This window comes from Glycine max, chromosome 7 (genome assembly GCF_000004515.6).
Source record: "Glycine max cultivar Williams 82 chromosome 7, Glycine_max_v4.0, whole genome shotgun sequence".
Classification (NCBI taxonomy): Eukaryota; Viridiplantae; Streptophyta; class Magnoliopsida; order Fabales; family Fabaceae; genus Glycine; species Glycine max.
The window spans coordinates 35,974,924-35,998,296 of NC_038243.2; the positions used below are offsets into that span (position 1 = coordinate 35,974,924).

The window sequence follows — 23,373 nt, forward strand, 5'->3', positions numbered from 1 at the left end:
GGAAAAAGAAGAAAAAAAATCAAATGCAAATGCGATACAGTACAAAATATTGCACTAGTTAATATTATAACACGGTGCGAGACACTTGTTAAAAAAGTAATCTTTTTAAATTCTCCAAATGCCATTTGGAGACATGTACCAGACAAGTCATACGTGTATTCAACATAGAGAGATTTAAAAATGAAGATGCTCCTCCAACAATATAATAATCTGTCAACAATATACAACTGTATACATGGTAGTATATCAAAACTATGACTAGAAAAAAAAAAACAAATCAAAATACAAATGCCATTTGGAGACAAGTCATACACGTGAGTTCAACATAGAGACATTTAAAAAATGAGATGCTCCCCCAAAGAATATAACAATTGTAAACAATATACAACTTTATACATGATAGTATATCAAAACCACGTGTCCACGTCTCAGAAAACAAATTAAAATGCACAATGCTACACGGTACATAGATTCTGCTAGTTTTTCAATGATATCCCCACATAAGAACCGTCAACCTAGAAGAATTCTTTCATTGACCAGGAATCAAGGCACTTTTTTGGACTCTCAACTTGTTTCAAATGGGAGGTAAAAAATTTTGTTGTGTACTTTTGCCGATGGAAAAGAGTCTAAACAAAACTGAATGGAATGGGAAAAATGTAATTAGCACTTCTATCTCCCTGTCACCATTGTAACTGTGACATCATTTGACACATCAAGGCCTTCGCTATAAGATTCTCCATCATCAAGTTTCCTCATGGAAGTAGTAAGCAAAGGTTGCTTAGGCAAAGGAAGTGCTATGGCTTCACTTCCCAGCATCAACAACACAGATGACATGTTTGGTCTACGAGATGCTGAATCTTGCACGCATAACATCCCTATGTGTATGAACCTCAACGCTTTACTCTCTGGAATTGAATCTCGAACGGAAGGATCAACAAGCTCCATTACTCTCTGCTCACTCCAAAGGTGCCAGGCCTACATCCATTTTTTCATCATAAAGCATTAGTCTTAAAATCAGACATTTTAAATAGAGAAAAAAAGTTATAGATTGATAATATAAAATAATTTTATACAGTTATTTAATTAGAAACTATCACATATGATAAGTTTATTTATTTTTATAATACTTACTTTAAAAGACATACTAAATAATGATTTGAGATTAAATGATAATGTAAAATTGTTTTACATTCATAACCATTAAACTCTTTCAAATAATGTTAATTTCACAAATATTTTATAAATTTGAAACTTTTCAAGACACCTTCGAAACATTCACAAAGATGGGCATTTTTCAAGCTATACCATAAACTTGCAACTTGATAACATAAGCACTAAAGCTCTTACTAGGTAAAATCAACTTATGCACTTCAACTTTTATTAAAGTTTTTTATTTAATTTTAACTTATGTGCAAGTTGTTTTAGTCACAAAGTAATGTAGATAGGATTTACTCACATATCCTATAAGACTTGAGTCTTCTGTGTCACGAAAGCTAGTGTTCTTGCGGCCACTCATAATCTCAAGTAGCAATACGCCAAAACTATAGACGTCAGATTTAATTGAAAACAGACCTTCCATTGCATATTCTGGGGACATATAACCACTGCATCACAAATATAGTGTTATATAGAGATTAGTAGTCTAGTTCTAGTAAGATTTAAGATAATGATTTATCAAATAAGTAAAATCAAAGGAAACTTAGTTACTTACTATGTACCAACCACTCTGTTTGTGTTGGCTTCATTTTGGTTTCCCCCAAATATTCTGGCCAAGCCAAAGTCTGAAATTTTTGGATTCATGCTTTCATCCAACAAAATGTTGCTTGCTTTTAGATCGCGATGAATTATTCTAAGTCTTGAATCCTGGTGCAGATAAAGTAGCCCTCTTGCAATGCCCTCAATTATTTCAAAGCGTCTTGCCCAGTCTAGTTGTGTCTGCTTCACTGGATCTGCCATGATGTTATAAGAACAAGCCAATTGTTAAGAACATGCAATGATTGCTTCTGTTTCCTACTTAAATTAAAATGCAGAAAAAGCATATGCATAGCATAGTTAATGAGAACAAACATACCAAATAGAAAGCAGTCCAAGCTTTTGTTTGGCAAGTACTCGTATACCAGAATCTTTTCTTCCCCTTGAATGCAACATCCTAATAGTCTAACCAGATTTCTATGTTGCAGTTTGGCTATTAGCACCATTTCATTCTTGAACTCCTCTAAACCTTGGCTAGACTTTCTTGAAAGCCTCTTGACAGCTACTTCCTCTCCCCCTGGAAACTTCCCCTGGTAAATGGAATACATGAAGCTATTAACCTTTATTACCAAAAAGAGTTGTGTATTCATACAACAATTTATACAACACCACCTTTTTCTCTATCTCTTTGCATCACATATCATATGGTATACTTTTCTCTTTTTCTCTCCCATTGTTGAAGAAGTTGTTGTACAAATAATATCATTCTTAAGGTAAGCTTAAACAGTTAAAGTGTTAAATTCTTACCTTGTAGACAGGACCAAATCCCCCTTGCCCAAGCTTATTTTCGTCTGAGAAATTGTTTGTTGCTGCTAGAATGTAGCTAAAATTGAACAATGGAAGTTCTGCTCCACTTAGTTGATTCCCTTCCAAGCCTAACTCACCTGAAATTTCTGATAAGCCTGTACTTCTCGTTAGATCAAAGACTGGTATTTCGCTATTGTTGTTGTAACCAGAAGCTGAGGAAATTGCTGCCAAATAGAAAGGAAGAGAGAGTATATAGAACTCAATATTAAAATACAGTGTGTAACACCTTGTCATTCATTCATCAAAGGGATAAGAAAAAATACTTAGGAAAATAAATATATTACCTTTAGGTTTTCTCTTAAACCTCCATATCAGAAATATAACGATTCCAAGGCAGATCAACCCCACCACAACAGCTAATATTATCCAAATTTTGGTCTTTTTCTCCCCTTCGCCTGTATTTGAAAACAGAGAAAACAGAGAAATCATATGTTGTAATTATAACCTGACAATCAGGGAAACTTGTGAGAACTTGTCTGAAATTTGAAGTGATGTTTCCCTTCCCATCATATTCATGCATAGACAACAAATTAACAGATATTCTCCCCCCATATGCAATATGGGAAGATTTTCTTATTTAATGTACTAAGCAAATGTTTTCTTGTGCATTGAAAATTGGAAGAATGCATATAAGATGGGATGTAAGATGGATTTGTAAATCAAAATTAAAAAAATTAAAAAAAAAACTAATCAATGAATGAAAATATAGACAAAATACTCTGTTATTGTTACCTAAATCAGCATCAGCAAGACGGATGTTGAGTAAACTTCCAAGATTATTTTTAGTGTGTTGAACATCGACTAACTCCCCATACCAAATCATGCACCCAATTCCAATAGTATATGAATAAGCAGTGCAAGAACTATTCTGCAGACAATAGCTCTGACAATCCGCATAACCAACAAAATTCTCCAACCGTGCAAAATCCGGCAACTTGGTACACCTTTGCTCCAAGAAACCATCTTCTCCAACACTAACCTCAGCTCCAGAAGAACTACTATTAGCAGCTCTCTCAGTCTCAGCCTTTAGTGGAGTCTTCCTCCCACACCCCCTTGACCAATTCCTATTATTCCACTCCTCCCAATGCACTGGCTGAAACCCTTGCATGCAACTACAAACAGGAGAGTTACCCATATCACACACTGCAAAACTGCCACAAAAGTTATAATGCTCACAGTCATTAAAAGGCTCAAATTGTGTCCTATTCCATTGTTTCCCATCTTCATCCCACACGAACTTCTTCTCAAACCCATCCCAAGTTATCTGAAACCTCACCTTCTCAGGGCTATTCCATTTGTATGTAAAGTATTCTTCTCCTTCAACGTTTGTGGTTACTCCAAAACCAAATAGAGAGCTTCCTGTCACATCGGAGACACCAGTGAACACTCTACCATCCCAATACCCAGTTCTCCACCTTCTTCTTTTCTCTCCCTCCAAAATCAAAATCTGTTTTGTTGACCCGTCAGAGTCAACCTTCATTGAGTAGTTTCCCGGTGAAGGATCCGTTGCTGATTTCCACGACCTGAACATGCTCGTTCCAGCACTAACTGGAAGTGCCATACCCGGCACAAATGTATCAACTGGGTCCTCAAAGCTTTGCCACACATCCTTGTCGTGTTCCGAAAGAACAAGGTTGCCGTCATCACGAAGAACAGCTTTTGTGTTGTTCCTTGGAATTGACATGTTTGTTGACCACACCTCGTTTCTCTCTCCATCGAGGACAACCAAGTTGCCGTCAGTTTTGATTTGGATCAAACCTTCTCTTCCTTTGATGGGTTTTTCTCTGTTTGCAACCCATATGAATGTTTTAACCGGAATCTCGTGGTACCAAATCCCAACGTATCTTGAAGAGTTATCGAAACTGAAGAAACCCATTTCAAAGGTGAGGTCTTTGGACACCAAAGTATCACCACCATCGTTGTCTCTGATTACTGTATCTCCTGTGATGGAATCGGCTGCATGAGAGAACAAAGTGTGAGAACAGAAGAAGAAGAAGAAGAATAAAGGAAGCAGAAAATTTGCATGTTTGCGTTTGGTGGTCATGACCGTGTCCTTCTTGGGATTACAGAGAGGACTACGTGGTTTGGTGTTTTGGAAATGAAAAGTGAGTGAATAATAAATAAATATCAAAGATGAAAAAGAACAAGCTTCAACGCCGCCTAATGCTGCTCTTATATGACCAAGCCTGCTACGTTGTCGTGAATGATGAAAATAGTGAGAATGGGTTTGACTTTGACCAGTTTAGGTGATAGTGATAATTAAAGGATAAATATCATATTTATATTTATTCCTGAAATGTAAATAGGTAATCATTTAGTTTTAGAAAAAAAACAAAAATTCTGAGTTCATAAAACTAAAAAACGTGTGATAATTTTATCTATTTAATATTAAATTATTATTTTTAATAATTGATTTCACATTAAATTATAAATTTCAAAAATTAATCTATCATCAAATTATATACAGAACATACAAAGTTATCGAACCTTTTACGTAAGCATTAAGTGAAATTTTCGTTAAATAGTTACGAATTTACAAATTTAGGAGACAAAAACATTATTTACCCGATAATTGAATAATACGAAACAGTAAGTTGTAAGAGCAGGCACATGATTAGGTGAAAAGATATGGGTATATTGAAGCACGAGGGTTGTTAATGAAGCACGAGGTTGAAACTTGACAGTGGGAATCTTCTACGTAGCAGATACTTATTGAATAATATTTTCTTTTCAATTTTTATTCCCTCAGAATTGGCAAGTTGTATTCAATGAATGTATTTTATTAAGTTTGAGTAATATATAGACTTTAACGGCGAAACCATGTACTTTTTTTTATAAAAAAAATTATTAAAATAAGAGTAAATTTTAAATAAATAACAAAAAAAGAATAAGTTGTAAGATATTTCATAAATTTTGAGTTTAAAGTCCTAAATTATTTTAGGATTTTTTTTACTGAAGTTATAAAAAAATTATGATTTTTTAATTCTTTTTAATATGACTTTAAAATCATAAATAATTTTATTTAAATTAATATTTTTATTTCTTTGTTTTATTTAATATTTTTTTATTTAATATTTTTTATTTAATATTTTTTTTTACTTTTTATATTTTATTTAATATTTTCTAAATTCTTTTAATATTAAGGATTTTTTTCCTAATTATAATATATTCCAACGAGCTCGATTTTAAAGTCATACATATAATTACAATTTCATTTTATTAGTGTTTTATTTACAAAAAATATATTAAATAAAATAATATTGAAAATATTAAATAAAAAATAAAGAAAAATATAAAAATATTAAATAAAATAATATTAAAAAATATTAAATATTAAATAAAAATATTAATTTAAATAAAATTTTAGTTTTATTTAATATTTTTATATATTATTTTATTTAATATATTTTCTATAAATAAAACACCAATGAAATGAAGCTATGATTATATGTACTTTAAATTGAACACGTTGAAATCTACCACAACATGAAGAAAATCCTTAACATTAAAATAATATAAAAAATGTTAAATAAAAGATAAAAGAAAGAAAAAAATATTAAATAAAACAATATAAAAAATATAAAAAATATAAAATAAAACTAAAAATAAAAATATTAATTTAAATAAAATTATTTAAAACTTTAAGGTCGTAAATAATTTAGAAATCATATTTTAAAAAAAATATATAAATTTTGTTAGGTAAGAAAATCATAAAATAATTTATGACTTTGAATTCAAAGTCGTGTTATATTCAATAATTTATATATTTATAAGTATTTATTTAAGATTTATCCTGATTTAGTAATTTAAAAAAAAAAATCCTTAATCGATCATTTCATGGCTCCCGATGAAAATGCGAAGACTCCATGTACCAACCTAAACTTTGGAATATTTTTTTGTCGGGATGATCCACGTTGTGGTGAAATTTTCAATCACAAAGAAAAGAAACGGAAAAAGAATCGTGAAAAAACAAAAGATTGAAAAGAGACCTGGGACTTACCTAAAATAATAAAAATGGGATGATACTTTTTTATAATTATCGAAGAAGAAGAAGAAGAAGAAGAAGAAGAAGAAGAAGAAGAAGAAGAAGAAGAAGAAGAAGAAGAAGAAGAAGAAGAAGAAGAAGAAGAAGAAGAAGAAGAAGAAGAAGAAGAAGGGAGCGTGTGAGACTGGAGAAGAAGAACACCAATATAGAAATAATATTGTATGGAATATTTCTTCTTCAACTTATTTACTAGCTGAGGCACAGTCCTCTGTATTATGTGAATGTTAAAATATTAGGAAAAATATTATCCTATATTCAAGAATTGTACAATACACATCTACTTGAATAAGTGATTAATTGAGTATAAATATAATTGAATTTATTTAATAAATAGTTTTTTAAATAAAGATAATCATATCATTTTATTAAGGATAGTGATGAATGCAGTGGTGTGAAATACGAATGAAATTATGAGAGTTGGTATGGAATCTTGATGTCCTAACAAGTTTGTGGGTCACAAGATTAACTTGTCTCTTAACTAAACATTCACAAGTTTTGAGATGAAAAAAGAAGGTTCCTACATCTGGTAATAAGAGAATGAAATTCACTTTGACCCAACTTAGTTGCATTAGAGTGTCTTGAATAAACTTCAAAGACTATATTTTGAATTTGTTGTTGTTGAGTCCAAATAAGAGCTTGTTGGAGTATAAAAGCCTCAACTTCTTAAGCTTGAGGAATACCTAGGTGAAACTCAGTTCTAGCCTTTATAAAAGAACCATGACCATCTTTCAAGCAAATCTCAATGTTGAAACTGTTTTGATCTTCGAATATGGTAGCATCAAGGTTGCATTTTATGGAGCCCGATATTGGAGGAGACCACAATGTGGTTGAAGAAGATGAACATGAAGCGTGAGTGGAAGTGGGAGCACGAACTGATAAGCACTCAGATAAATAATTTGCTATTGTTTTTGGATTTGTATCAACTTGGTCCCAAACTTTGTTGTTTCGATTTCACCATTTACTATAAAGGATAACAACCCATTTGAATATCATGTTGTTGAAGACGACTGAGGAGATCGAAAACTATTGAGTCCAAAACCTTGGTGTTTTAATTATGACAAATCTCCTGAACACAAATCATAAGCCTTCTGAGTTTATGCCTACTGATGAATTTGTTTATGTGTATTCAAAAAAGACAAGTTCTAGGAAGAATAACAATTGAAGAAAACTCAAGGCTATCATGAGTCACTCAAAAAAGAATGATAATCTTGAAAGGTCAAATGAAGACTTAAAGTGGTTTTGGTTGTGCACTACAATGAAGAAATCAACACGTTCATTGGATGAAGATAAAAACTTCAAGCCATGAGAAGTGATCAACAACTAAAGGACAAGAAAAATATTGCAAACATGAAGTTTTGAACAATGAACATAACATAAAGAACAACATTGTTGCAACACACTTAGAATGAAATTTCATTGATAGAATAAGTTTACTCTAGACATTGTATCTGGAGTTTCAGAAATGCAATTGAGTTGTTCTTGATGGATATGGAAATATTAAAGAAAGATCTTCATCTTTCATGAACAAGTCATGATCTGATACAACCTAGATCATCAATAAAATTGAGCCTAAAGTTGCAAAAGATAATATACCTGGACAGCTTGATATGTGCAGTAAATTGAAGATTGCTTTAGCTATAGAAGTTTATTTGAGACGATCTTAGTGTTTGTGGAAAGCTAATAGAATATCTACATCCTTCATAAAGAAGTTGTGAGCTAATATGGCTTGTATCTTGGAGTAAATTGATGATTAAGATAAAGATGTCATTTTGTCGGCATGATATAACACAACTACAATGCTTTGAAGATTGCTTATGTTGTAGTGGTCCAAATGACATGAGACCAGTGCTTGAATGTCAAGGATATCATTCTCTATAACTTTCATAAAGACATCAAAAGTCATTTTGATCATTCAAAGGGTCAAAGAAATAAATAAAAAAAATAATAGCAAACACAACAAGCTCGCACCAAAATGTTTGGAATACAAGTCTATCATGTCATCTCATCAAAGCATTCTTGTAAGAAAAACATTTAGTGGCCTTCCATCTACATCAAAGAACTATCTCAAAGCTCAACATCAGATGCAGGAAACCTATGCAAGGCAACATATCTACAAATGAAAGATATACAAAAAGCAAAACATGTCAAGTGTTCTGATGAGTTCGTAGCAAGCTCATAATGAATGTCTCAACTATGCTTTCAAGTGAGAAACTTCACAAGATTTGAAAGAAACCTATCTATTGATGAAGTTAGTGTCTCCTTATGAAGATCTCAATTTTACCATATTGCAAAAACATTAAGAAGGTCTTGCTCGAAAAATCTATCAAAGGCTACATTGAGTAGATAACATCAAAATGATGTACTTGAGGACTATGAGAATGAGAATATCAAAATGATACTTTGATGACATAATAGAATAAAAACAATGTCGAGTTTGAGATGACCTGGGAATTAAAATCTATGGAGCATTTGCTTCACATAATCTTATTGGATTTCTAAGAATATAAAGACAAAAATATGTTTTCTCATATTTGTTAGTAATGTTTATTTTATTTTTCTATTGATTTGATTTCTTGTGAGTAATGTCAAGGTGGATTCCTATGTGATGGAAGTCTGATTTATTGCTTAAAAATACTATTATAGTAGGTGTTTGATTTCAAGTCAAGATTCACGTCTTGTAACAAATCCATGCCCAAATTTAAAAAAATAACACAAAAGCTAGTATTTTTAGCTTCAAAGTTGAAGCACGTCAAGTGGGCTGAAAGCCCAACCAAACACGCTAATACTCTTGCTACCAATATCTACTATCCACTACTCGTCTACTTACATGCCAATTCTATTATTCTCGTTAGTGTTATATTCTCGCTACTATATAAATCATATTTTATTTTGGCTTGATGATATCCACTTGAAAATTATACAATGTGCAAAGCATTTTCAACTGTGTTTTAATTTAGAATTTAATTTCATATATATGTATGTTTGAGTGATGCAGAACATTGGCATTATATAGGATTGATTCATGATATAATTAATTGTTGATATAAAATATAATAATTTCTTTAATACAAAAGGATATTTAAATAATATAACATATATTTTTAGGAAAATAAATAATATGAACCAAACATATATTTTAAATATTCCCTGGATATATAAAAATATTTAATTATTAATCCAATATATTTTTCTTAAAATACATGAGAATACTTAAAAAAAAAACATTTACAAACAAACACTCACATAATCTCATGCTACCCAAACCTCCCACATTTGAATCGTTACTTATTTGAATGTCAAGGTATCTTTAGTAAATATTCACTCACTTTTTGCGTTATCTAAATCTTATTAGCTGAGATCTTGAAGACCTCAAACTTTAATCTACTTACAAAATTTCCTTAGTCAATGTTTATTATATTTATAATGTTATTTTCAAGCAAGTCAAACTTTATTATGGAATTTACAATTTTAGAATTAAATTCAAAAATAATTATTATAATAATATTTTTACAATTTTGATCTTACAACTTTGGAATTAAATTCAAAATAGTTTTTATAATTAAAGTCATGATTTTTTGGTCAACAAATCATGAATCTATAATCATATATTGTTGACCAAAAAATTCAAAATAATTATTCACACATTGTAAAGATCGTAGTTGGTGTTTTAAAGTAAAAGGTTATTATAAATTTTTTCAACACAAAATTAAATCGTTTCTGAGATTAGTTTAGAGGTACATAAACTGTTAATGTGTGAATAATAAATATTATAAACTAATTAATCTCACACACAATTTAATTTTGTGTTGAAAAGATTTATAACAACCTCTTACTTAATACTCCATTTCCAACTACGATCATTACACACGATTCTTCTGCAATTACCCGATAATATTCAATTCAATCTGTCATAATAATACCATTTCAGTGATGATGTTCTTGTCCCGTTGTCTTATAAGTTTGTCCATTATCCTACCTTTCCCTATCCTACGCAAAGCAAATTTTCGAGGAGGCAATATGGCATGAAGTGGATTCTATTTTTGGTAGTTAAGTATGGAATTGGCTTCTAATATTCGATTTCGTTTATTGTTAGCAAACTCTGTCTGACTGCTAAAACAAAACGTAGAAACCAAAAACCAACTGGTTATTGTTTTTTTAGCTGTAAGTAGATATTCTCATAGCCCAAAAAAATGAAACTAATCCTCAAAACATAAAAATCATTAAAATAAATTTTATTTTTTTTCAACAAAATCATTTTCTTACACACCTTCAGATAACAGCATAGTTAAGAAACCAGTCATCTACCAGATACTTAAACTTGTTGGTAGCCAATTAGTTAATTAATTACTATAAAGTATTTTCTCAATTGTAGTGCAAATAAGATAAGAACAAATTGGTAGCAGCTAGCACACCGTTAATTTCGTATAAAAGTGGAGAAAACAAAACACAGCTACTATATTCCACTTTCCACGTGGCAACAGCTGCACTCCTTATAATGGATACATATTTTAGGTCCTACAACAATAATTTCCCGCCAACCTAAGAGAGATTCATGAACGTGTCAACGCACAGCCAGCAACAAAAGAATCGTTGTTATCTTATCTTGTTCTTTTAATAATAATAATATAAATAACTAACTTTTTCTCTTTCTTTTATTGATTATATTGAAAACCCACAAAGCAAAGCCACCAAAGGTGCGTGTAGAGGGAACTTAATTTGATTTGGTGCAATGGGGGATTTGGAGAAGAAGCAAGAGAGGGCAATGGAGGAAGAAGTCAAAGAGAGGTTGGTGGAGGGTGTGGCGGTTTTGGACTTTGACATGCTTTGTTCCACAGTGGCTTTGCGAGCTGCACATGGAAAATGGGGAAAGCTGGGAGCTGAAGAGGAAGAAGAAGAAGAAGAAGAAGAAGAAAAGGAGGAGGGTGGTGAGTTTGGTGGTGTTCTGAGGATGTGGGAGGGTGAAGTTCTTGATTGTTTTGATGATCATCGCATAGCTATTGAATCCACGTGGTAATGAATTGTTTATAATACAAATTTTGCTATGTACTTCTTTTTCTTATGGGATATATATTCAGAGAATGGTTCATTTTGAGAGGTTAATTTGTCTTGTCTTTTGGATTATATATATTATTTTCTGATGAAATGTAACAGATTAAAAAAGACTTTTTATATTATTATTTTTGTAGAAAAGGTATTGAGATGAGCTTAGCTAATATAAAAAGATTTTTTTTTATTATTATTTTAGTCCTTTATTGTCCTATTAAGTTATTTGTTATAGAGTGCAGCTTCAATATTTCTCTGCATCAGTTATTTTTTCCAGTATATTTTCATGTCTGAAAATAATAATAGTTCATTTGGGTGGGTGTTACAGTTGTCCTTGCTACCGATTTGGGAAAAACATGAAGAGAGCTGGTTTTGGTTCTTGCTATATTCAGGTATTTACACAAAATTAGCATTGATTGGAAAGTTGATTAAACATCGTTTGGGTTGGTAAAAGTTATAAAAAAAAAACATAGTTAGTTTAGAAGTCTGAAAAGTGATTCTGTGTTTAGAATTGACAGTTTTCTATAGGTAATTTTGAACTTCATTCCTTGCCTTATCTTGCAGGCAGCAATTTATTTTCTTCTTGCTGTTGGTGCCTTTCTTAACTTCATTGCCTTTGCTGTCACGAGACGTCACTGTTATCTGTACCTGACTGTTGCCTTCGTTGTTTCTGTTGGAGCATATTTAGGATTCTTCCGGACACGTTTAAGAAAGAAATTCAACATCATGGTGACTATTTTCTGTAACATTTTCCTTGTTTATGAATACAATGTTGTTAGGTGTGTAAATGTTTTCTTCTTTGCATCACGGGTCTTATCTTTTGTTTGTTTTATAATTGTGTAATACTTACTCAGTTACTATAAATATCTGCAATGAAATCAGTACTATTATTCGATCATATAAAATTATGAAGTTACTGAGTATTAGTTAAACTATTCTGTTGTGTTGCTTCTGATCTTTTTGTTGGGAATTCACACTTGTACTCCAACACTTTTCAGTATGATTTGTTTGGATTTATTGATGGGGGATTCAGAAAATTTTATGTGTTTCTGCATCCATGTGCATTAGTGGGGTAAATATGGTTGACATTGAGTCATATAACTTCCTACTCTGTGGATTGAAATGCAATATTACAGAGTTATTGATTCATTTGCTTTTAGTGTGATATATACTTTGACAAACTAATGCACTATTTATTTGTAACCTTTTCAGGGTAGTGATAGTTCCATGGACGATTGCGTTTACCATTTCGCCTGTCCTTGTTGTACATTATGTCAGGTCATTTTTGAAATCTCCTTCCCTTCTCAATTAAGTTGTCTTGAATTATATATTTTGATTTTCATATTTGACAAAAACTAGTATGTGTCCTTAAGGTGAATGTTCTTAACTCATCAATAGTATTTTATAAAACTGTCCAGCAACCAAACAATATTTCAGCTGTCACAAAACTACACTCTCACCTTTTATTATTATTTTTTGTTTATTGAAAAACGGGCTCTCTGTTCTGCTTTGCTTTTTTCTTTTTTCTTGTCTTTCCAATTTCTCTCACTGCCCGTGCTGTGCACATGTTCTCTTTCTAGTTTTTAGTAAATCTTGTTATGCACGTCATATTTAAGAACTTTTTAACAATAGTGCAAATCATCTAAGAACTTAAAATGAGTCCTACATATTATGTCACAAAGTGCTTTTTTAATCATAAGATCTGGTTGCTTGTACAAGAACATGCTCTTCCAGCTGGAAGCCGTGTAATTGTCATCCTATACTGATCCTGAATAAAAACCAGTTCTCAAACTTAAAAAACTCTCCAAAACTTGCATTGGATATGCTCAAAAAGATGTTATAATATGCATAAAATTAATGGTGGCCATAACCAAAATGGAGCATACTATAACTAGTGTCAATCCTGATACTAAACATTTGCATCTTGGTAATATGATGCAGGAGTCTAGAACGCTTGAGATGAACAATGTTCGAGATGGAACTTGGCATGGTCGGGGTGACAAAATATGCATTGGTGGCTTTAGCCAAAAAAGCAAAGGATTTTTCGAGTTAAATCCTCCTTCTATTGTCTCCGTCAACGATGAAAGTTCATTGGAAACAAAAACAAACACAAATGTCAGCAGTCCACCTTAATTCAAGGTAGTGAGGAAGATTTGAAACAACACTTCATCATCTTAAAATTCAGTTACCATGTATCTTCGCCACACATTTCAAGTTCCCATTGAATTTCTTTCTGAGAAGAAATGTAATGAGCATTCCTTGATGCATTTATAGAAGGTTCATACTAAGGACTATGTTGTTGGAAGCACTAGGAAACAAAACAAATTGTTAACAATTAAGCACAGAGAACAACATTGTTCTGTTACAAATTCCCTTTGGGGAGGGAGATGTTAATATGCTCATGTGCATAATCTTCTTTCAGTTTCAACTAATAGGGTAGTTATAATTTTGCCATCCCAGTAATATAGTTTGATTAGTTTTATGATGGTACAAGAATGCCATCATGTTGTGCATCTGTTCAATAGATTGAGTGTTCATAATTTGAACTTATTCATGCACTTGAAGGGCCCGATTCTTACAGAATTTTGGAACAATATGTTTGTTGTTGGGTTCAATTAAGTCTAATGTTTATAGTCTCCATTTTTTGTATAAGAAGGTTCAATAATTTGTAAGAAACCATTAAGTACTCCGTGGCTCCTAATAGAAAGTTTCTTCTGATGAAAAGATTTAAGAAATTCAGCACCATTTATTTTGGAGTAAAAATAAAACAATTATGGCAAAGTAAAACAACAATGCTTTCATTGAGAGTCGAACTCAAGACCTCCCGCTTACTAAACGGGTGCTCTAACCAACTGAGCTATGAAAGCTTTGCTTGATGCTTGAATCAAAGTTATATACATAAACTAAATCATTAGACATAACATTTGGCACGTTGTTCAACGCATGAGATTCAGAATAGCCTTTTTCAATTTTCTTTTTTTCGGTCAAGGGAGATGGTGAGGCTTGGTACTTTGTAGGGTTTTCATTTCAGGATTTGAGAATGAAATCCCAAAATCATATGTGCATGTCCTTGTTGCTTCAATCACCAAGCTACCATCAATGTACTTTTCTCATTTTGTTTTTGTATTTGTCTTTTTTTTACCTTTGTTTTTGAATTTATTTAATTTGAAGAGAAATGATAGCAACATTCTTACCACTTTTTTTAAGCAACTTACCATACGTTTTTTTTTAATATCTCAATATCCTACTAATTGAAATTTGTTATAAATCATAAAAATTTATGGATTAAATATTTTATTTAATGTTTTTAATAATTTTATAATTTTAAAAAAAAACTAGTATTCTAACTTGTGTAAAGGATAAATGTTTATTTTATTTTAAAATATATATTATATTTTTAATTTATGATAAATAGTTTATTATCATATTGTAAGATTATTTTTAATTATTGATAATGTTTTTTAAAAAAATATTGAAATTTTATTTAGAAATAAAAATGATAAATTAGAAGAGATAGGATGTTAATTTTTTTTTTTAAAAAAAAAAAACACTCCCATCTAAAGAAAACTCGTAAAAACACTCTGAAAAATAATTCCTAAAATCGCTCTCATTCAACATAATTATTTTAATTTATATAAAAATAAATAAATAATAATAAAAAGTGTGGCTTAAATAGTATTTTGCTATCACTCCTCTAATTAAGTTGAAAGTGCTTGGAAACATCCATAAATTACATTTGAAATCTCCTTCGGTTGGTAATTTCCTCCAAATTAACTTGCTTTGGGGCGCGATTCTCTTGTCTGAACATGATCTTTATTTGCTCCATGTTGTTGCCAGTCTTGAAGAACTTGAAATTTGAAGATCAGATTAGTGAGCCCCTCTGTTGCCTCAACCATAACCTGAAACTTCTTAATTAGATTCTGATTTAATAATTTTTGGAGTTTATTTCACATATATCAGGACATGAGACCCCTTTAATTTGTTTCCAGTCTCTTCTGTAATGGAAGACAAACCGGCCCTCACCATTCTCCACATTAGCAGTTTAATCTTCCATGGTATCTTCAAGTTATCACTCTCTACCCACGATTCCATGATATAGCAATTACTTTTTTATTTACATGAAATTTTAGAATTTTGATCTATTTTATAAGAACTTTCAACTTAATGGTTAGATTAGTTAATTTCATAATTTACATGAAATTAATTATCAAGTGTTGTAGCAGGTGTAACTTAAAGGTTGACATCTGATATCAATTTATCATGTCTGAAATTGGATATTTTTAGTATATTATCTAACAACAAGCTTTTACGTATATTTTAAATAATATATTATCATGTAACAAAAAAAAAGTATATTATCTATCAAAATTAAAATAGTTAGTTACCTAAAATAGAGTTTAATACATATAACTTAAATATTAGCAATAGATTTTGAATGAACATTTATGCCCTTTTTTATCCTAACATTTCAACCTAATTTTATTTGAGTTCACATAATCACATTTATTTCTTCTGAAACTAACATAAATAAGTAGAAGGTACTACACATATATTCACTAAAAAAAATAGGTACTACATATTAACATTAACCCGTGTGCAGTAAAAAAAACATTAACCTGTGTAAAAATATGTGTAGGGGAAAAAACACACTATGTTATTAAATGCTCATGATTTGTAGAATGCTACAAAATTACCATATAAGAATCATGAGTTAAGACATATAAGCCATACAATTTTATTATAAAAAGGGGCATGGAGGTTGAACGCAGTGTATCTACACTCACTGCCTGAGTGCCTGTGTTTCATCATCATATGGCCTATGTCAGCTGTACATTATGCTACTAGCTATTGCATTGGTTAATGCATTTTCTATTCTTTAACTTTCTTGATCAATTTTTTGGTCCTTTTTTTAATAGATAAAACTTACGTGTAATATTATGGATATTTTTTTATTTTATTTAATTTCTAAATAAATTAGAAATTTATATCAATAAATCATATCTTTAACATGTGATTGAAAAAATAAAAGTTACAGCAGAAAAAAAAAACTTTACGCTGATGGTTAATTAAATGTTTACATACTGGACAATATTTCTATTAAATTATGTATTATGTTCCAAAATAATGCACTAGTGGCACTCGCGAAAATAGATGGTGACAATAACATTAGATGATGATGAGCATGGTGCCCTAGGCCTCTAGCTACTTACTTAATTTCCTTTAACATAATCTTAAATTTTCATATATATTTTAAGAATAAAGATGAGGTAAACAAGAAGAAATTTGTAATTAATTTGTATCAATGTGTATAAATTTAGTAAAGCAAATCATCTATATATATTTTCTACTTAAGTAATCTTTAACACTAAAACTAAAATGCATTTAAAAAGTTAAAACTAAAATAATACACATTCACTGTAGATACCATATGAGCTCCTAGGAAATTCTGGTACAGAAAACCAAAGCCTAAAGCTAAACTCTTTACAACAGCAACACTTAGTAATGATAAGCGTAATACATTCCTTATCCAATATCTCTCCATGTTGTCATAAAATATGGTTGTTTGTTTCATTTCTTTAATAGGAAAAATTCAAAGCTCGTTCCTTTAGATAAGTTGAGATCAGCTCAAAAGATTCCATAATTGAAGAGAGATGATTTTAGTTCGAGTATATTTGAATAATGGAGGAAAAACAGAATAAATTAAAAATGGAAAGAAGATATTCAAGATTTTCTTAAATTTTTAGAAATATTTTTTTTTAACAAAAAGAAAACCAATAAAAACCTGCAAATTGTTATTGATATATCCGAGAATAATAAAAAAACAATAAATTATTGGTAGCATAATGAAATATAATTTATTAACATTTTTCCTTTTTAATATACAACTTGAAATGATTTTCTCAAACAATTTTATGTAATTACCATTTTTGGCTTGTAATGCATTCAAATTTCCCATTTCCCATTTGCATACAGGCACGTACTATAGACATGAATTACCCATTTGCATGATCATAGGAATAATTCAGCATCCATTCCCTAAGCAAAACGGGTTCAGTTATTTAACGAGCTGGGGCCCCGACCCGCCACAAACTCCGCTCCACCTCTCTGCGGTTCAACCGAACCCGTCATCGGTGTAACCGGGTGAACCGGAACCGAACCGGTATTCGGCACGGGATGATACCCATGCTGCTTCAAACCATCATGAACCACCGCGGCGGAGGGGCTGTAAGGTTGCAGTGGGGTCACGTGCCTCACGCCCGCCCCATATAATTGACCCGAACCCGGAACCAAATGATGGTACCCGATTGGAACCTGAGGTGGCATCACAGCATGATATGGTTGTTGAACGTAGGGGTAAGGGGTTTGCATAGGAACCGGAACAGTTCCCGGTCGAACCGGACCGGAAACATAGAAAACCGGAACCGGATTTACCGAATAAGCAGCTTCTGGAGGATAGTGAATGACAGGGTTATTTGGATTTAGATAGAGGTTCGGTTGAGGCTCGGTTTCAGGTTCGGGTTGATTTTCCTTGAAGTGTGTATCAGGAACCGGGTTTAAGTTTAAAGGTTTGGTTTTAACATGGGGAAGGTTCGGGAGAGAAGGCACGTGCGGCGCTGATGACGTGGAACAATAAGGGGACGAGACAACCGGGGCGGGTGAACCCGGATCCGTAACGGAAACGCTGTCTTGGAGAACGGGTTTGGGTCGCGGGTCGCGTTGGTGTTGGTGATTTGTAATTTCTTCCGAGTTGTCTAACCCGAAGAGGTAATCGGGTACTTCGGAGACCATGGAGGAGGCTTCGGAGCGGCCACGTTCGAGGCCCGAAACGCCGCCGTTTAAAGCGTCTAGGAACCAGTTTTCGCGGTTGGCTGAGCCGTTTAGGAGCGAGCTGATGCTGTTGGCGCGGGAGTCTTCTCCTTCGGGGAAGAGGAAGAGCCGGAGCCGCGCCGATCGCGGGTTCTGATTGTGTGTGACGCGGTCGTACTCGTCCATCATGTTCTCCACGTCCTCGTCCGTGGTGACCGAGATCAACGCGTCCAGCTCCTCGTTCGGGAGCTGGTACTTGGCAGTTATGTTGCTCATGCCTGTACTCAATCAAACACAACAAAATTAATAAACCTCAGGAAACTATGTAAATGAACAAGATATAAGGTTGGTATAGTTGCTAATTGATGAAAAAGAGAATAAAGAGATTGAGAGTTCAAATTTTTCGGTTTAAAAAAACTAACAATTAATTTTTAGGGATAAATTGAATATGTCGCTATGGATATCACTGTGTGGAGATACAAAGTAACGTACTAGTATATAAAAGAAAATTGGTGTTTATTTGGACCTGAGAGTTTGGAGAGTTTAAGAATAAGGGCGGAGAAAGTGATAGAGCGGGAGACGGCGACGATGCGGGTGTCGCCGCCGACGTAGCGGAGCTGGTTGTCGTGGGGGCGGGGGAGGATCTTGCCGCCGAAGCTGCACATGAAGCGGACACGGGGCGGCGCGTCGTGGAAGTGGTCGGAGCGTGGGGAGGAGGAGACGGAGTCGGCGTCTAGGTCGGGTGGGTAGTGGGAGTGTGACGTCATTCTCCGGCGTTGTTGTTACTTTAGAATGTGGGGTTCGGTGTTTGAGAGTGAGAGACACGTACCTTCCCCGCTGGCATTGCACTGCATGCTCTATCAACTTATATATAGGGGACCCTCCCTTCACCCACTTGATTGATGTCTCAAATTCCTTGTGTTGTCAATACTTTTTTTTTTTTTTTCTAAAATAAAAAAAGGGTGTGGGGTACTTGTAATGTTATGGAATAAATATAATATTTTATAATACACTGTATAAAGTGTATATTAATATTAATATAATATTTATAGCTTTCTTTTTTTATGGGATAAAAAAATAAGTATTTCCTTAAAAGATATTGAGTAATTTTATTTTTATATTAAATTTTATTATCTTTTATCTTTACTATTGCAACACTTATTTTATAATACTTTTTCTTTATTTACCTTTCTTTATTTTATAATACTTAGTGTAAAATATTGTCATGCCAATATAATATCAATATTGAGGTATATTGTAGTATTGCACTATTGTGTTCTAGTGTAGGACTATAATGCCTGGCCAGCATTTCTCTTGGTGGGTAATGCATTTGGTGGTGATTACACATTTTTCTTAAATATTTTTTTACTTTATTTCTTATATGTTGTATTACCCTAGTTTACAAAATATTTGTATAATGCATAGTTATCTGAATTTGGAAAAACTTATCTTTTCATTTCTTAATTAGTATTGTAAGTACTGTAGTACTTGATTCTACTGTAAAAAAAAATAAGAAATAAAAAAATATGTCGATAAAGATAGAACCATTTTTTAATAAATATTTTTTTGTTGTGATCATTCACATGCTTAAAAAAGTAAAGTTTAATTTATCTATCATGGCAATTAAAAAAAATGTGATAACTGACTTAAAAAATGTGATAGCTTAAATTAATTTAAATGTAGAAATCAAAAGAATTTTAAAAATATACTTATACTTAGTCTTTAAAAATTAACCACTTTAACATTCAAACAAAATCATTCTTTTTAATTTATTTTAAAATATTATTGTTATATTTAGTTTAATTCTTTAACCAGAGTTTTTTGTCTCCCAAAATCTACTATACTAAACTTTGAACTAAATCAAACCTCAACGACTTTATTTGACCTCCATAGACCGTCAAAAAATAAATTGGTACGGTAGAGAATAAAGATCACTAACCAATCCAGAAGCTGCGATAGCCTATTCCAGAAGCATCAACCACGAGAATATGACTCGATTGAAGGGGAAGAACCTCCAAAATCATGTGAGAAACTGCATCAATAGCTTCTTGACAAGCCAATCCGCACAATTATTTAACTTCTTTATAAATATCCCCAAGCTTAACCGTCCAAAAAAAGGATAATATTTCCTTGATTTTTCTAAAAATTACACAGGGATATGACCTTCAAATTTGGAAGTATGTGAATTATTATTGGTATAAAAGAAATATATATAAAATCAATTTAAATAACTCTTGAAAGAAAACAATGATTAAATGCATATAAATTTAAATAATTGTTTCCGAATAGGAGTTGTCATAGTCAAGCTTTAAAAACAAATTTAATGCTATTTAATTAGTTGATAGAGAAAATGGTGAATATGCAAATATAAATTTGTGGACACATCACTTTGAAAGGGTATTTGCTAGAGAAAAGGATGCGAAAGCAGCTTAAAATGCTTTTGGTAATGCTAAATAAAAAATGTCAACGAATAGGAAACTGAGATTTATGTTTTTTGTCCGAGTTGCTAGGAATGAGTGGCTACAAATGCTTGTTCTGAATTATGATTGATGACATTATCTATTTTCGGTTATTAAACTTCTGGCCGGCAAAATAAAGTAATTGCTAATATTTATAATAATTAATAAAATTGCATGATTGGTTTGGGTCTAAAACAAATTAGTTAATTAGTAGTTGAATAGAGATGAAATATGCCCATAAAAAAAATAAAATAGAGATGACCTATAGGTGGCCCTTTAAAATTATGATACAGCATTATATAAGATGTGATGAGCATGAACACGAGCTTGGTTTAAGCTCTTATGAGGAGTACTTTTCGCTTTTAAATATTGGCCAACACCACCTTCTGTTTACGGATCAACGGCAATTTGCGTATGTTTCTTGATTAAACAGTTACACTTTAATGTAAATATTTCATCCCTTTCTTGTTTGAATCGTTATAGTACAACGTAATCAGAGGTTCATTAATTATTTGGACTTTTTTTTTCTTTAGAGGAAATTATTTGGACATTTGCACTTAAAAACTAGAATGATTTCCTAATTACATGGTTACCTAGTGCGCACCTAGGATTTCCAAGACCAGCAGTTTTGGATCCAAGTGGCTATTATAAGGTCGTGAAGTTGTGATGTGAGCTAGACCAAAAAATACAGATATAGATATAGTAGCATTTTGCAGTGTCATAGACTATATATGATGCTTCAAAATGGAGTCTGAATCTATATTTTCAATTCACCCAAGTGATGTAGACTTGGGGTACGGTCAACACCTTTTCTTTATGGCCATGTCGGTGCCTAATCTTTTACTTTATCCTTAAATAACATCACTGGAAATTAAATTCAATATAGAAAGAAAATAATAATACAAGAATAATTAGGTCAATTAAGCTACGCTATTTCATTTTATTAAGTCAATTAAGCTACGATATTTCATTTTATTTCGATTTTTTACCAACATTTTATTTCGATATTGAAGAATAATTAAACTATGTTATAATCATCCAATAAATTGGCATGCTGTAAGTTTGTTGCATATTGTATTTCATTTTTAAAAGATGAGTACTTTAGGATGGGTTCTTGAGGAGTTCCTATTCTAAGGACATAATTCTCAAAAATCATAAGGTGAATGTTGTAACGAGGGAAAAAAGGGTAAATGTTGTACTGTGTTTATTTTTTAATTACTTGAAACTAAATGTCAATTTAATTTTCTCCTTTCTTCTAGTATTTATCTTGAAAAGTGAAAAATTTTGTTCAATGTAACTCCAATGGAAAAACAAGCACACTCCTAATATGCACATTTCTCACATGGTTACCAAATAATCATGTTGAGACATCTCACTTTAAGAAAACATATGTGACCTGATTATAGATCATCTTGATACTCAACTAAGATATCTTATTATGGCATCAACTCACCCCTCCCATATGAACACATATCTCAAAGTTAGTCTAATACTACCCTCGATCTTTTCATATAAAAAATAAATTATAATATAAAATATATTATTATGTTGTTTCTTATAAAAAGGATAAAAAAAGTAGTAGTATTTAAGATTTAATCTTTTCTTTAAAGCCCTTAAACACCCCACCTATTGGTAGGGTTTAGGTTGATCCTAGGTAAGATTGTATACACACAAGGACTCTCACATCTCTCATGATGATGTGACTATTGATTAGTAACAATTCATTTTGATTGTTAATCGCCATCAATCCATAATCAAACACAATCGATCATTAAGAGTTCTCTCATTTACACAATTATCTTCTTATTATAATATATTGTTATTATATAAAATCTCTTCTAACTTGAAGTAAAAATTCGTTATAATTATCACTACCTCTTCCATTGTACTCAACTACCATGAAAGAGTAACGTCTCACTAGAAAAACTAGTTCAATTCAAGTATATATGAGCTTGTAGCTAGGGGGGTCTAGGTTTCATTCTCACAACTTTTTTTAAGATAGGCAAATATGACATTTAATAACTGCACAAGTGCTAATAATAACAAATGGGGGTGGGTATACGAATTCAAGTCTACAAATCGGCCCTTTAAGTTCATGGATTGGGCGAATAACAAGTCTCTTTTCTTATAGTCTATATAAGTATATTAAGTTTCTGAGTCTGACCCGTTAAATTCAAAGATCTAGTGGGTTTTATTTGTATACTAGCGGACTATCTGTTTAATCCTCCTAAATCCATTGTGCAAATATTATTAATTTGTTATGTTAAGATTTTGATCTTTAATTTAGGTTGTTGTTGTTATTATTATTTTATTATGTTTAAAATGCTAATATATTTAAATGTGATAGATTTTAACTTAAAAAACAAAGTCAATTTTTTTCTTTTAATTTTATATATTTTTCATTTTTAAATAAAAATGTTTTTTTAAATTAATATTTGAATCTGTAGACCGGTTCATTTT

General features: G+C 31.7%; 3 protein-coding genes and 1 non-coding gene across 4 annotated transcripts; 1 reads left to right on the forward strand and 3 right to left on the reverse strand.

Annotated features, from left to right (window-relative positions):
• Positions 1–374: 374 nt before the first annotated feature.
• LOC100786721 (G-type lectin S-receptor-like serine/threonine-protein kinase B120) lies at positions 375–4,700 on the reverse strand. Its single transcript, XM_003528376.5, has 7 exons — positions 3,292–4,700; positions 2,844–2,954; positions 2,500–2,723; positions 2,072–2,282; positions 1,712–1,949; positions 1,457–1,604; positions 375–975 (listed from the first exon to the last, which is right to left on the reverse strand). Exons 1-7 carry the CDS (start codon positions 4,601–4,603, stop codon positions 670–672), a joined length of 2,550 nt encoding a protein of 849 aa, XP_003528424.1. The 5' UTR covers positions 4,604–4,700; the 3' UTR covers positions 375–669.
• A 6,609-nt stretch (positions 4,701–11,309) lies between these two features.
• Positions 11,310–14,371, forward strand: LOC100806189 (protein PLANT CADMIUM RESISTANCE 8-like). Its single transcript, NM_001255118.1, is given in 5 exon segments — positions 11,310–11,614; positions 11,976–12,039; positions 12,212–12,376; positions 12,860–12,925; positions 13,589–14,371. Coding segments are annotated over 5 exon segments (768 nt in total). The 5' UTR covers positions 11,310–11,333; the 3' UTR covers positions 13,781–14,371.
• Positions 14,372–14,440: 69 nt separating this feature from the next.
• TRNAT-AGU (transfer RNA threonine (anticodon AGU)) lies at positions 14,441–14,514 on the reverse strand. The gene has a single exon. It is a non-coding gene; the product is annotated as a tRNA-Thr (tRNA).
• Positions 14,515–17,479: 2,965 nt separating this feature from the next.
• On the reverse strand, positions 17,480–19,346 carry LOC100806717 (uncharacterized). Its single transcript, XM_003529239.4, has 2 exons — positions 18,981–19,346; positions 17,480–18,732 (listed from the first exon to the last, which is right to left on the reverse strand). The coding sequence occupies exons 1-2, from the start codon at positions 19,219–19,221 to the stop codon at positions 17,699–17,701; spliced, it is 1,275 nt and encodes a 424-aa protein (XP_003529287.1). The 5' UTR covers positions 19,222–19,346; the 3' UTR covers positions 17,480–17,698.
• Between the last annotated feature and the right edge of the window lie 4,027 nt (positions 19,347–23,373).